This window comes from Buceros rhinoceros, unplaced genomic scaffold (assembly GCF_000710305.1).
Source record: "Buceros rhinoceros silvestris isolate BGI_N320 unplaced genomic scaffold, ASM71030v1 scaffold6454, whole genome shotgun sequence".
NCBI lineage: Eukaryota > Metazoa > Chordata > Aves > Bucerotiformes > Bucerotidae > Buceros > Buceros rhinoceros.
This window is the reverse complement of record NW_010407557.1, coordinates 31,637-45,252: the sequence shown is the minus strand read 5'-3', so window position 1 is coordinate 45,252 and position 13,616 is coordinate 31,637. Positions and strand designations below refer to the sequence as shown.

The window sequence follows — 13,616 nt, the reverse complement described above, 5'->3', positions numbered from 1 at the left end:
ATACACCTTCTTATTTAAACAGTGAGGAAGCAGAGATAGATTGCTGTCACTCGGGCTTCCTTCCTATGTTTTTGTTGAGACATGGACTTTTTTTTATTCCTGGAAAAAAAAAAAAGTAAAACCCCTCCTTATTTTCATGGCTTTAATCACTAAGCTGCAGTTTTCCTACCTGGAAAAGAAATAGGAATACAAATTTGGTCTATAAGCTGATGCCAGAGATGATGTGAGAGTTAGTATCTCTGGGTTTTTTTCTTGGTTTCAGCCAAGTCACTGGCTTTTTAAACAGATTTCTGACTGCATGAAGGAAAGTGGTTTTCCGATTCCTTTCAAATAGTCTTATCATAAAGTCAGTGAATCATGCAAAAATGACCTTTTTATAAAGTCATCCCACTGAGCACTTGAAAAATCTGATAGATGAATTCAACAAGGCAGAAAATAAAGTTATTCAGATGGATAGAATTCGGCAATTAAGTGACATTTGTAAATCTGAAGGGTGAAAAAAAAGGTACAAGATCGCTTTGTAAAGTTCCACGTTGTATATCATTTAGATAAAGGTTTGAATATCTTGTATGATTCTAAAAAGATCTAAATATCTTGTATGTGTCAACCTGTAGAGGAAGAACATCTTGTATAAGTCATGACCAGGATAACACATGTACATCCAGAAGTAGTTAAGTGTAAGTAATGAAACTTGTGTTTTTTGTGATAGACCCCCCATGCTGCCCCGTCACATGCAGAGGCTGGGCAGAGACTGGATCACCCACTGGAACGGTTCTCAGATACTCACCTGGAACAGCCCCGTTCCCAGCTGTATGAGATGGGCTGGACACTGCCCCTGGACCTCGTTTCCACTTCCTGTTCCAGTTGATTTCTCAGTAAACTGGAGACACCCTTCTTTTTTGGGACCTTGGAGACAATTTCAGAACTTTAACTGGCAGCTTGATAACTTCACGCAAAGTTCTTGCTTTCACCTACCTAACCCCAGTATGAAATCTGAGGGGGAAGAACCGTGGACGAAGAAGAGAAGACTGAGTGGCCAGCATGATACTCTAACTCCTGAAGAAGAAACAAGCTCCGCTGATCAGAAGGAAGCATTGTGTCTGTCTGTAGCACAGAACGAAGAAAAACATAGCAGCAAAAAAGGTAAAGGATGCTCTTAGCTCGTTTCCCTTGTTTATTTGTAATGCTGACAAGTTTAGAAGCAATATTGCCTGTGCCTTTTGAGTCACTGTTTTTCTTGGCTCCTCTCTCAGGAAACCACCTGTCTTTCAAATGTTAGAGTTTTGTCATGCTGTTCAGTCTGTAAACCGGTGTTTTGTGCTGGCAAACAGTCTGCTGGGACTTGGTTCACTGCACTGGGCAGTAGAACACAGTCCATTATGGGGGGACTGCCCAGCTGGGGAGTCCTGAGCTGGTTCAGACAACTGTCAGGTGTCTGCCGCCGGATCGTGTCTGTTAACTTGGGGACTCCTAAAGCAAAAAGATTTAGCTGACTTGCTGTGCACTGAGCTGGGCTGGCAGTGGTACAGCTCCATTCCTAGTGCTGTACCTGAGCTCATAAGCCCTCCTTGGACCAGAACTGGCTTCTTTCTGAGCCAGTTCGGTTATCTGTGACCTAGATAACTGAGAATCAATAGACTGTGATTTAATGGTGTTGGCTGCCAGGTTTTGTTCTTACAACTCTATTCTTGCACTGTCACATGAGCAAGTTTTGTGTCAGAGCACGACTGGCAGAGCAAATGGCACATGCACTTATCCAGATAAATGCAACCAGAAGTGCAAAGATGTCCCCCCAGCTCAGTAACAGACCTCCATGAAACTTCAGAGTGTCTGTGTTAGCACATTACAGATACAATCTTCTACATACCATCCAAATGTTCTCCTGACTATTATGGATATTAACAGTTTTGTCTACTGTGAAGCAAATAGAGGGGCACAGTCAAAATTAACACCCTCTTGCATAAATCACTTCCTTACCAAAATAAACTGAAAGTTATGTTGCAAATGAAAAGGGCCATCAGCATCCCAAAGGGACTTTTGGACACAGATTTCATCATCAGGAGGTGAAGGAAGGGAGATTGCTTTGTCCCTTTATTGCTGAGACCTCTCTTTATCTGAGAGTGTGCTTTGCATTGTGCTCCTTCCTAGTTATATGTTGTTTACATGTTGTAAGGTGATTGTAAATAAAGATACCTGATGAAGGGCACTGTGGCCTCTCTCCATGCTAGAAACAGTACTTAAAGCCTTGCTGTATTCATTGCAAATACTAGATAAAGTCCAAATAATGTTAGTGCAGGGATGAAATCTGCTACCCAGACGGCAGATACTAACAGCTGTCGCTGCAGTCTGTCACTGGTTGATAGCACAGCTAACTGGACTTCAGCACGCCCGCAGATGAGTTTGGGATAAAGGCTGAAAGGCATCTTTGTTCATGAGAAGTACATGTCTGAAAAATAATTGGATGCTTAATGATGCACGGATCTAGTCTTACAGACTTTGATAGAATGATGAGGCAGCGTAAGGGTTTGTCAAGGCACTGGATTTGGTTTACCAGTTTGACAGCCTTTCCACAGGGCGAAGAGTGGTGTAGTCTGACTGCAGCCGTCTCCTTAAAACATGCCAGTTTTGTGATTTCAAAGCAGTTTGAAATCCAGGATGCATTTATGCTGTGTTTTGGGGTTGGAGTTTTTGTTTGCTTGTTTTTTACGGATCCTTATATGAAATTATCTTAAACAGAGAGTCTAAACCACTGCTAATCCAATTAAGCTCTTAGAATTGCTTAAGCAAATTAAAAGACAGATAGCTGTTGAAATAACGTGGTAAGCAAGTTGAAAGATGAAGATTTCTAAGAGCAGTAAGAAGTCATATAGTGCACTACATAACTTGTTCTGCTTCATGTGCTTTTAACAGGAACCGTCAAAAGACGCTGGGAGTATTTCTGTCAGCACAGTAAAACAATGAAAATCTTTGAAAATAAAGAAACTGACCAAAGCAATACAGACAGTGAGGCAAAGTTTGATTTTACAGTCATGTCCTACAATATCCTCTCACAGAATTTGTTAGAAGATAACTCCCACCTCTACAAACACTGCAGGCAGCGGTTGTTAATCTGGACATACAGATTTCCCAACATTCTACAAGAAATCAAACAGCTGGATGCAGATGTGAGTAAAAAATGAGCATGTGGCTATTTCTTAAGAACTGATAAACTGGAGCAGCAATTTCTTACCGGTCCGTATTTTGATAGGTGGGCTGTCTAGAGATGCCAGCTGAGCATTTTAGTTATGTCCTGCTTAACAGTAGTTTTCATTTATGTTATGCAGCGTGTTCTGTGTGATCTGAACTTGCAGCAAAGGCAAACTCTACAGTACTTACGCTCACGGTTGCCTTTTTTGTCCATACCTTCCTGGAATGGTCTTTTTGACAGGACTTTCATGGGACTGTACAGTTTAGGAAGCTCTGGAGCAAGAGGGTCTCTCTTTAATTGTCCCAGAAGTTATTTAGTGCAAAGGATATGCAAGGTTGAATAATTGGTCATTATTCACAAACTCTTAATCTTGCACGTGAGATTTTTATGGTGGAAAAATAATGGCATTTTTAAACTTCCAGGTGTATGATTTGACTTCATATTTGTTTAGGTAGTAGTTACACCAAGTGTCTGTATACTCCATGAATCAAAAACTCTTAAAGTCTGGCTGCTCATCTTTCAGAGCCATTTGTTAGACCAGGAAATAGAGAGCTGGTAACCAAGTCTAGATGCTGTATTTGGAAGGCAGACTCAAATGCTTTACTTTTTTTGATTGTATGAGGACTGGAGTGATGAGGCTGCTCTGTGGATGTCCAGTTTCTTGGATTAATGTTCAAGGCCGAGAGAAAAACGAAGGTGTTAATAGCATTCATGTGAAACTCTGGTCAAAGGTATTCCTCTCAGGTGTTCACTTCTCTCTTGCTCTGGTACTCTGCACCACTTGACTTGTGAACAAGCTTGCTGTTCTCTACCGAGACACAACTTCTGTGCATAGTGGGGTCTGCAAAAATACCTTACTGTGGTACTGGTTGGTCGTGGCAGGTTTTTTGTCTGTCTTTGAGGAACTTACCACTTACTATTAATCTTAATCAGGATGTCAAGTCACATGCTTTGCTTCAGTTGTTGTTCAGGCCTATAAAGGTTGGTGATAGAATCCAGGCTGTTGGTGTCAGAAAACAGTATGGAAACATGGAAGTACTTGTATGAGGGAAGCCACAGAAAAACTGCCCTGTACCATTTGAAAAAATGCAGTTATGTTAGTGCATAGCCAGGAAGCTGGAGATTAAAGTCCCCTTCAAGCTCCTCCTTCTTTCCTAATAAATTTATACATACTGTATGTATGTATCTTTACAGTGAGGCACATTAGTGTGTTTTCCAGGAGGAGTATTGGGCAGAGAGAGTCTGGTGAGGATCTGCCTGATGCTGTTAGTGGTGACAGTTCTCCAGGATGGAAGGGTTGGAGCCAAAGCCAGCCCCTCTGGCACAGAGCAGTTCAGTTCAGGTTCTTGCCAAAGGCTGCAGACCACCCAGTGCAGCATTGGGGTGGAGGTGATGCCTGGGATTGCATCAAATCATGATAAGCAGCTGCTCACAGGCCCTAGTGGGTGCAGGTGCCCTTTTATAGAGGAATTTCTTGCTAAAGGACATACTTATTGTTTTGAACTGTAACTTTAAAGTGAAGCAGAGGCTTCAGAATGTTGCTTGAGATTTGGTTCTCCTTTGAGCCCTTGAATGAGCTAGCGTTGGCTGGGTAAGTGGAGTCTGCTGCAGTTCAGCAAGCAGTGCTAACCCGTTACCCTTCAGGAACTCAGTCCTTCATCACAGTCCCAAGGTGGCTGCAAATCTGTGTGTTACTGCAGTGTACAGGGAGAAGGCTCTAAGATGCTCAGAACTCACTTAATGGAGTATTTTGAGGTTGATCGTTTTGAGGTGAACCTTTGGTTCAGGTTGTTATAATATGGAAGATTGTTGTCCACACTGTAGTTAATTGAGAAGTGAGCCCTTGGCCTCTTCTTCCCACTGCTCTCATGTTTACCCTCCTTTGTACTGCTGAGAATGTAGTAGCAGGTCTAATTCTGATTATTTTTATTATTTTGATTAATTTCACCTCTGAAAATGTGTATCTGAGAAAGGCCCCAGTTCCTCCCACCCTTCTTCACAGTCATAAGGAACGTTTTTTTTATAGCAGCATGAATCCTTTCATAGGATTATGGAGGCAAAAAACCTCTGAATTTTTTTTATACCTATACAGACTGGCCAACAGAGATATGATATGGTAATATTTTTATGTACTTACTAATATCTTTTAATTGTAAACTTTTGCCTTAGGTACTGTGTTTACAAGAAGTCCAGGAAGACCACTATAGAAAAGAGATCAAGTCAAGTTTGGAATCCCTGGGTACGATAAAACTCTTATCACCAATACATCGTCGTCTTCCCTGCCCTAGTACTATTTTCTCAAAAGAAACCCCTTTCTTAGAATATAGAATCAAGTCTCCTGCCATCACATGCAACATGGTTGTGTATCCCCTCTTATGAATTCATCAAGTGCTGTCTTGGAGCTACCTTAGTGTTCTCCACCAGTATTCCTGTTGGATAGCTTTTCTAGGGTGTGTTTTCCTGGCCTGAAACCTTGTGAGTATCAGCACTCAATCTGATCTGTGGTCAGTTCATATTCATGAGCTTTTATACAAGTACTGTCAGTTAGCCTGAGTAGCACTGTCTTACCACTCTCCTGTGTGAATTTAAGGAAGGAACATGTTGCTAGGGGTGTGATTCCATGGTGGTTTAAACTGAGCTAAATCTTTTGTGCTCCACACCTCCTTCCAGTCCCAGAGCCCGCTCTCTTCCTGGCACTGGTAGTTGTCTGATGCCAGGAGAAGCCAGTTCAAAGAACAGCACTGGACTGATACTTCTTTCTTGGTTAGTTTTAGGTAATCTAGCTCCCAGAATGGAGTTCTTGCAAAGAAGGTAGAGTAATGCTGTATTGATTTAAATCCACTTGAAATGTGAAACAATGCTGTAAAGTCATGCTAATGTGGGCAGCTGAGCTCCTGCTGCTATGCTTGAGGATCTGGAGCTTGCTGTACTTCTTCCTTTTCCCCCTCCTAGCTCCCATATGCATGTCCTGCCCCTTCTCCTGGGCTGGTTCTGGCACTCACTAGACCTTTATCCTGGTGAAATCCACCAGTCCAGCAGAATACTATCCAGACTCATTTTGTTTTCCTGGATTACTTTTCTGTTGGCTTACTGAGTTAACAGTAAGTTCCACAATAAATTGCAGGAGCACATGGCTGGAGCTGGGAGAGAGGAGTGGGAATCCCATGTTGCAGCACTGGTGTGAGCTCTGAGGTCGATGCGCTCCATTTCATGGGGCTGTACCTCGTGAATTTGTTTGGCGTGGGCTGGGCAGAGAAGCATTTTAAAATGGCAAGAACTAGACAGTGTTTCAAGATCATTAGTTTTTTCTTAGGCAGGTAAGGTCTCAGTAAAACCTGCATTTCATCTCTGCATACATTGAAGAACTTGGCAAATTCCCATTTTCAGGTGGATTTGTTTGAACTCCAATACTGTCATGCGTAAGTGTCTCAGAGTCCCTGTTGAAAGCTTGCTGCTAACTGGGTAACTACATAATTGTGTAAATATGTTTTGAGACCTTTGTTCTATGAGTCATTTTAGAGAGTGATTTATGACTTACAGTGATGATTGCTTTTGGTTGGAATGCTTCCCTGGTATTGTTCCTAAACCATTGTGGTAACATCCAGCAAGGTTTCAGTACACAAGTCCACTTCTGTGTGAATCATGGGGTTTTTAAATTGTTTTGGTTTGGCTTTTTTCCACATGAGAGAAGAACATGCTGGGTATCTTAAAGTATGTAGATGGTTGCACATGACAAAAAGTATTAGACCAGGTTTTCTGCAGTGTCTAAACTGAAGCTAGACCGGAGACAAAGACTGTTGGGTTTACTTTTCTGTGTGAGGTTCACATAGTCTTTACCTCAGACTGGGTGTTGACTGCCGTCTTAGAAAAGTAGCGTGAGGTTCTTCTATTTTTTTTTTTTTTTAATATTCCCTATTTATCCAATGGTATTTTATAATTTATTTATTGCCTTTCTTGCAGGGTATCACTGTGAATATAAAATGAGGACAGGGAGAAAACCCGATGGCTGTGCGATTTGCTTCAAAACTTCCAAATTTAGCCTGATTTCATCAAACCCTGTGGAATTTTTTCGCCATGATATTCCACTCTTGGACAGGGACAACGTTGGACTGGTGTTGCTCTTGCAGCCTAGATTTCACTGTAAAACTAATGCTGCAATCTGTATAGCCAACACGCATCTGCTGTATAACCCCAGGCGAGGGGACATCAAACTGACCCAACTTGCAATGCTCCTGGCAGAGATTGCTAGCGTTGCCCCTCAGAAGGATGGTACCTTCTGTCCAATTATCATCTGTGGCGACTTCAATTCTGTTCCTGGTTCTCCGTTGTACAGATTTATAAAGGAAGGAAAGTTAAATTATGAAGGGCTTGCTATAGGGAAGGTAGGCAATGCTTTTCACTTCTCCCCAAAAAAGGTTAATGCTGACTAAAGACAAATACTGAATAGAAATATTGAAATCACGCCATAGCTGTGATTGTTTCCACTGCCGTACCAACCTTAGTTCCTTTTTATCCACAGGATGATTGTCTCACTGTGTTTGAGTGTCCCAGTCCCTAAGTACGATAAAATAACTACTTAATCAAATGCCTACTGCGTACTCTGTGGAAAGATTACTCTTATTTTAGATAAACTTTGAATTACAGTAGCTTGAGTAATTGTAAAAAAGCAGAAATGCAATGAGATGCTGAAACTGTTTCAGGGTAGATGGGTTTTGCTGTAAGCTCTCGTTCATAGCTTGTATGCGTCAAATGCTATTTAATAGAAAGTAGCTGGAGTACGTACAATGAGAGAACATGAACAAATAGCCTCGCTGGTGTCTGTTGCCAGTGGGTGGCTGCTTCAAGCCCCACTTTGACTTGCTTCCAGAAGAATAAAAGACAAAGCGAGATGAAGATACAAGTGAGTGTCTGCAAGAGAACTGTATATGTTACATTTCTAAAAGTGTTCTTGGTAGTCTCTCAGCTTAGGGTCACAAGAACTATCTATCTTGAAAAATTGATGCTGCAAAAAAACATGGTAAGAGTAAATAGAGGGGGTGTACGGAAGGGGTGTTGTTATTTTTACAAAGATTTGACAAGCCATTATAAGTTGGGGGTTTTCTTTGCCTTAAACTCTAAACTTCACAAAAAATGCCCACTCATTTCAGGTTTTGGGGTTGTTTTGGGTTAATTTGAATCAGATTTCTGTCTGAAAAAAAAGCTCATGTTGTCTTTCTTAGGTCTCTGGACAAGAACAGTTTCCAAGGGGACAAAGAATCTTATCTATCCCAATTTGGCCAAAAAAATTAGGTATTTCCCAAAACTGTGTATATGAAATAAAACAGCAACAAAAAGAAGAAAAAGCAGGTCAGTTTCTGGGCTGATGAATTTTGTGGTCCTTTGAAAACGTAATTCAGGAAGCACTGAAAACCAGATGTTTCTGTTCTACCAGGGGAAAAACAGTCAGTCTTGAGCTTGCAAAACTTCCTTGTTGGGCTTGTTAGAGTGAAAATTTATTTCTTCACAGAAGCATTTTGAGATTTGAATCTTTAGAAGATTGTAGTTAGAAATTGTCATTCAGGAGCTGGTGCATAATATTTGAACTGTTGTGTTTGCATCACGAAAGCCAGATGTGCTGTCGCTGGAAGAAGAGAGATGGAGGAATGCAGGACATGTATGTGGCATGAACCTGTGTTCTGCTTCAGCGTTGATGTATTATAGTGCCGGTGCTTTATAGAACAAGTGGGAAAGGGAAGTAATTCCTTGCGAAGTACTGCTGCACCTTTCATCCACCATTTTTATTTTGACAGAAAAAACCATTTTAAATGAGTGGGACAATTTGAAAGAGTCTTTGGAGGGGACCTTACTAATGGAGCAGAAGAATTTACTCCAGCTTTGTGAATTGTATCTTGCCTGCTGCAAAAAAAATAAGTGTACTTAAAGATATTATTTTTTCCTGTAGCTTTTCTGTAGCTCTTCAATATTGGTCTTGCCTACATCGTATTTTTAAATGGTAATTAAATGTATTTTTATTTTGCAGGAGAAAAAATGGAAGCAGCAAAACTGGACAACACACAGGAGATTGTAATAGCCCCTGAAAAGTACGTGTTGGGGGGGAAAAAATGGAAGCCCTTGGCTGGTTCCTAATTTAGGAGGTTTGTTTTGTTTTTAGACCAAACTTATATCAGATTCCAGATGTGGATACAAGATGGTCACCCAACCTGATCTGCCCATCTGGCAAAAATATCATTGTCCGCTTAGACATGAAAAGGCTGATCAGACAGCAAAAGACAATAAAGGAGCGCATGTTCTTACGGGGACTTGGAGATCCTACTTCAGAATGCAGAGGCAAGGGGCGGTGCTGTTCAGAGGGTACTCTGCTTTTTAAAAGAATGCTTTTGACATTTGTTGTCACTCTTTGACATGAACAGGACATCTTGCTGTGTAGTGACATTGTGGGAAAGCTGTGAATTTTGGTGCAGTTGCAGAAACTGTTTTTAAGGGGGGGGGGAACTGTCAACAAAAACCTCAGTGTCGTCCCGTTGCTTAAGTGTTGGCACTTCTCTTTTTTACCGTTTTTGAGATAACGGTTTATGGACACTAATAAAATCCCATAATGCAATGTGAAATTGGGGTGGAGGAGGGAAAGGAACTGGAAAGATGGTAAAAACTTCCTTGTCAAGAGCTCTGTGGGTGAATTCAAGCTCGAGACCCAGAAAATTGGAGTATTTTGCATTTGATAGTACAACTCTTAGTCAAAACATTTTCTTAAACTGAATGAGGAAGCCATGACTAGACAGTTGAGAAGGAAAAAGTGACTGCTTTTTGTAAGGAAAAATGTATTTGCATTTACCAGGCTGGTCGAAGATTGCCCCGACTGTGTATGTATGATGTCAGGCTCCAAGCCAGCCATTTCTTACCCAGAAATAAGACCTTAATACCACTGCAGGGAGTTATGTTAAAACCCTTGGGGATCAAAAAGCTGTTTAGTGGCATTTCTGAGAAGTAGATAACAAGACAGGAAGCCCCTGCTGATTTGGGGTTTGGTTTGGTTTTTTCAATTGCTTGTTTTTTAATCAGAACACATTGCATCTCCAGGTTTAAAATGCAGCCATGTAAGGCGAGCTTTAGTTTAGAGAAGAAAAAACCCCTAAAAATCTTAATTTCTCTGTATGCTGAAGGTCCTGCTTAGATGAGTCCATAGGCAGTTGCCTTCATATAAGCTGCTGTCACGGACACTTAGCCTTGTGTTGGGGAGAGACTGGTGAATGAGGACACACGTGAAATCTTACAAAGTGTGGATGGAAGTGAAAGCTACATATACTCAAAGTGTCAGTTAAGCCAGTTTTGACAAACTTTTTGGGTATCTGCCTTCTACTGGAAAAAGCTGCCTGCATTTTGCCTTTGGAGGTTTAGGCCACTAACACAAAAGGCTGTGGGATTGACTGCACAAGAGAAACACTCGATTGCATGTCCAGATCCTGGCTACAAACAGAATGCAGTAACTATTTAGTATTTCTTCATCGCTTATTCTTTCAAGGAAAGACAAGAAGATAAACTTATTTTCTTTTATTTCATGTTTAGGTTGTCTTCAAAATTGCAGCATCATTTTAAACTGTCTTCAGTCTATTCTCACTACTTTCCTGAAACCGGGATACCAGAAGTAACAACCTGTCACTCCCGAAGTGCTGTCACTGTGGATTATATTTTCTATTCTGCAGCAAATGATGAAACCGCCACCCAGCCAGGTAAAGAAACCAACTAACATCTAAATTATTTTTCACAAATGTTAAATGGAACATTTGGATGCTGTTTGAAGGGAAATGCAGTGATAGCTTCATCCATCTGAAGTACCTCCAAGGTTCGTGCTAGCGCTTTGAATGTCAGCTGTTACCTGAGAAACGTGGCTGGCCTTGTTGACCCGCCGCAGCTGGACTTGTAGTGCCACGCAGGGCAAACCTGTTCACCTCGCTGAACGTTCCTGTAGTCATCATCTCGGCAGGAAGAGAAGAGCTGAGGCTACAGAACAACGTGAGCAGCACCGGAGGAATCCTGCTGTCGGTAACTGGTGCAGGACCTTTGTGGCCGCACCTACAACACAGCGGTATTTGCAGTGATCCAATCTCTCGGTTGCAGTTGCAGCTAAAACTCACCAGATGGTGCAAGAAAGACATGGTACCTCTGCGGGTGTGTCTGCTGATGGCTAACGCAGGGCTCTCCTTCACTGCCTTTGTGCTCGCTCTTACGCACAAAAAAACCCCACCTTCATCTCATTCCTTCAGACCAGACTTAAATTTGTCATGTTTGTGTAAAATATGAATTACAAAAGCTTCACAATACAGAAATAAAAGCTTTAACTGGAGAACTGGGATATGAGAAGCATCTAAATGACTTCTGCATGCTGCGTGATTTCAGAGCGCGTCCCTGTGCAAAACTGAATCCTTATTCACCTGCTTATGTAATTGTGGCACCATCATTGCCCCAGCAGAGTTACAGCCCCTTCTTCTTTCTGCGTGTATTTTTCAAATAGAATCTTCACCCCACGTTCAGTACAGAACAGGAGCAAACTTGAATTGTCCAAGTAGTTTAAACTGCTGTAGTTTTTATTAATTAGTTCTTAGAAACTAAGTAATAGTCTGGATTTTCAGTTTTCTGATGACCTGGGCCTCTATATTAAAAGTTGTCGAAGTCTAAACAAGTATTAAATGTGCTCTTTTATTTTTCCGCCATTTAAAGGGGTTTTTGTTTGGTTTTGGTTTGTGTTTTTGTTGGTTTTTTTAAAAAAAACTTTCATGCTTTAGTCTGTGTCATGCTTCGCCAAGTATTTGGTTTGCTCTGAAAGCAGGGTTCACTATCTACCTGAGTCCTGCAGGACTCAGTTTTGCTGGTTCCACTCATCACTGCACACAGACCAGTCTCTCAGTAGCAACAAACTGCTGCTCTGTAGACATGCAGCTGCTGTGACAACTGATAAATCTGGCTTTAGAGCTACTGAGACATCTTTGCAGTAAAAAAGCTTTTCTTCAGAGCAGCAGCAAACTGCTGGGTTGTTAGAGAGTGGAGGAGCTGTTGAACTATCCAAGGAGTTCAGCAGTTGCTGGGATAATCCTTTAAAATGTGCCTACAGGTGTTTAGGTGACTATAGGAATAGGTAGCAGGAAATCATGGAGGAAGATCCCTTTCTTATGATGAACATAGCTAGGAAGGGAAATCCAGAAGGCTTTCATCCATGGGAGCAAGACTTGCCCGCTGGAAAACTCTATGCTTGAGGATACAGAAGTAAAACATTATGTGAACCAGAACTCTCAAAAGATGCTTAATTTTGCAAGTGTCAGCTCTGTTTAGCAATGCTGTTGTGCTTCAGTGTAGGGTTGGACTCTGTGAGGTGCGTTCAGGGGAGTTCGATGAACAAATCAATCCCTTTCACTACTACCTCAGTTCATCCCTCCGCAAAATGGAGGGGTGGTGTCTTTCTTTAGAGCTCTACTGTGAGAGAAGCAGTAAACAAGAAGAATTTCTGAACTACCTTAATGGTGATTTTGCACAGAACAATGATGACTTCAGATTATTTCTGCCATACTGTTTTCCTTCTCCTGCATAGGTATGAATGTGCAATTTTCAGCCCACGTTGATGAACTTTTCCTTTTTTGTTGTTTTTAAATCAGGAGCAGAGGATTCTTTTCATGGAGGACTGAAACTTCTTGGCAGGCTGGCACTTCTAACAGAGAAAGATCTTTGGACTGTTAATGGTCTTCCCAATGAAAATAACTCTTCTGACCACCTGCCATTGCTAGCAGAGTTCAGGCTCATTGAACGGTAACATCCAAAGGACTTTTTGTGTAGGTAAAGGTCCCTTCACCTTCTCCACCTTCTCTCTTTATGTAATTATTATTATTTTTTCAAAGGTTAAACTTCAAGCACTGCTGGTCCAGTTTAAACAACTTTGCGTGCATGCTGATTTGTTAGTGTCGTGTAAAGTAGACTTTTTAAAGAGTTTTTTTTAAAAAAACATTTAAATTACATTATGATGTCTTAAAGGCAAAAAAAGTTTTACGTTAGCTTCCTCTTTGATAATGGAAACCATCTGTGCTAGTCTCAAGATGGCATTATTTTTCATGGAGATGCTGCAAATGGTTTTTACTGTAAATCATAGTAAAACTGATTATTCTCTGAGAACTGTGTGCTTTCTTAAGTAAAGGGGAGAGAGTTTGTGTGCATGCCACGTTTTTATAATGAGCTGAGAGTCATGTTCTGTAGACACTTCTATCTAAATACCTTCTGCAAAAGAATTTGCTGTTACCTGGAGTGGGGTCAGTGCAGAGGCTGCAAGATCAGACTCCCAAAGGAAGATGACAGCTTTGCAGTAAAGCAAATACTTATGTTTTTAAAAGTATCTGAAATAAAACCCAAGTTTAAGGAGCATGAAAACTTAACTGATCTACTGTAGGGA

The 13,616-nt window shown here is 41.2% G+C and overlaps 1 protein-coding gene across 2 annotated transcripts; it reads left to right on the top strand.

The window, feature by feature from the left end:
- Positions 1 to 713: 713 nt before the first annotated feature.
- On the top strand, positions 714 to 13,339 carry ANGEL2 (angel homolog 2 (Drosophila)). Of its 2 annotated transcripts, none has more exons than XM_010134504.1 (8): positions 714 to 1,143; positions 2,911 to 3,164; positions 5,357 to 5,426; positions 7,148 to 7,569; positions 8,407 to 8,533; positions 9,207 to 9,267; positions 10,751 to 10,914; positions 12,832 to 13,339. In XM_010134504.1, the coding sequence occupies exons 1-8, from the start codon at positions 717 to 719 to the stop codon at positions 12,984 to 12,986; spliced, it is 1,680 nt and encodes a 559-aa protein (XP_010132806.1). In that variant the 5' UTR covers positions 714 to 716; the 3' UTR covers positions 12,987 to 13,339. The 2 variants fall into 2 exon arrangements, with proteins under 2 accessions (XP_010132806.1, XP_010132807.1); XM_010134505.1 differs by having other exon boundaries at positions 921 to 1,035; positions 12,832 to 13,070.
- The last annotated feature ends 277 nt before the right edge of the window (positions 13,340 to 13,616 follow it).

Bases quoted from the DNA above. Each gene is read 5' to 3' on its own strand.
- ANGEL2 (XM_010134504.1), top strand. From the start codon at position 717: ATGCTGCCCCGTCACATGCAGAGGCTGGGCAGAGACTGGATCACCCAC. The intron at 3,165-5,356 runs GTGAGTAAAAAA...CTTTTGCCTTAG, and splicing joins TCAAACAGCTGGATGCAGAT to GTACTGTGTTTACAAGAAGT. The intron at 7,570-8,406 runs GTAGGCAATGCT...TGTCTTTCTTAG, and splicing joins AAGGGCTTGCTATAGGGAAG to GTCTCTGGACAAGAACAGTT.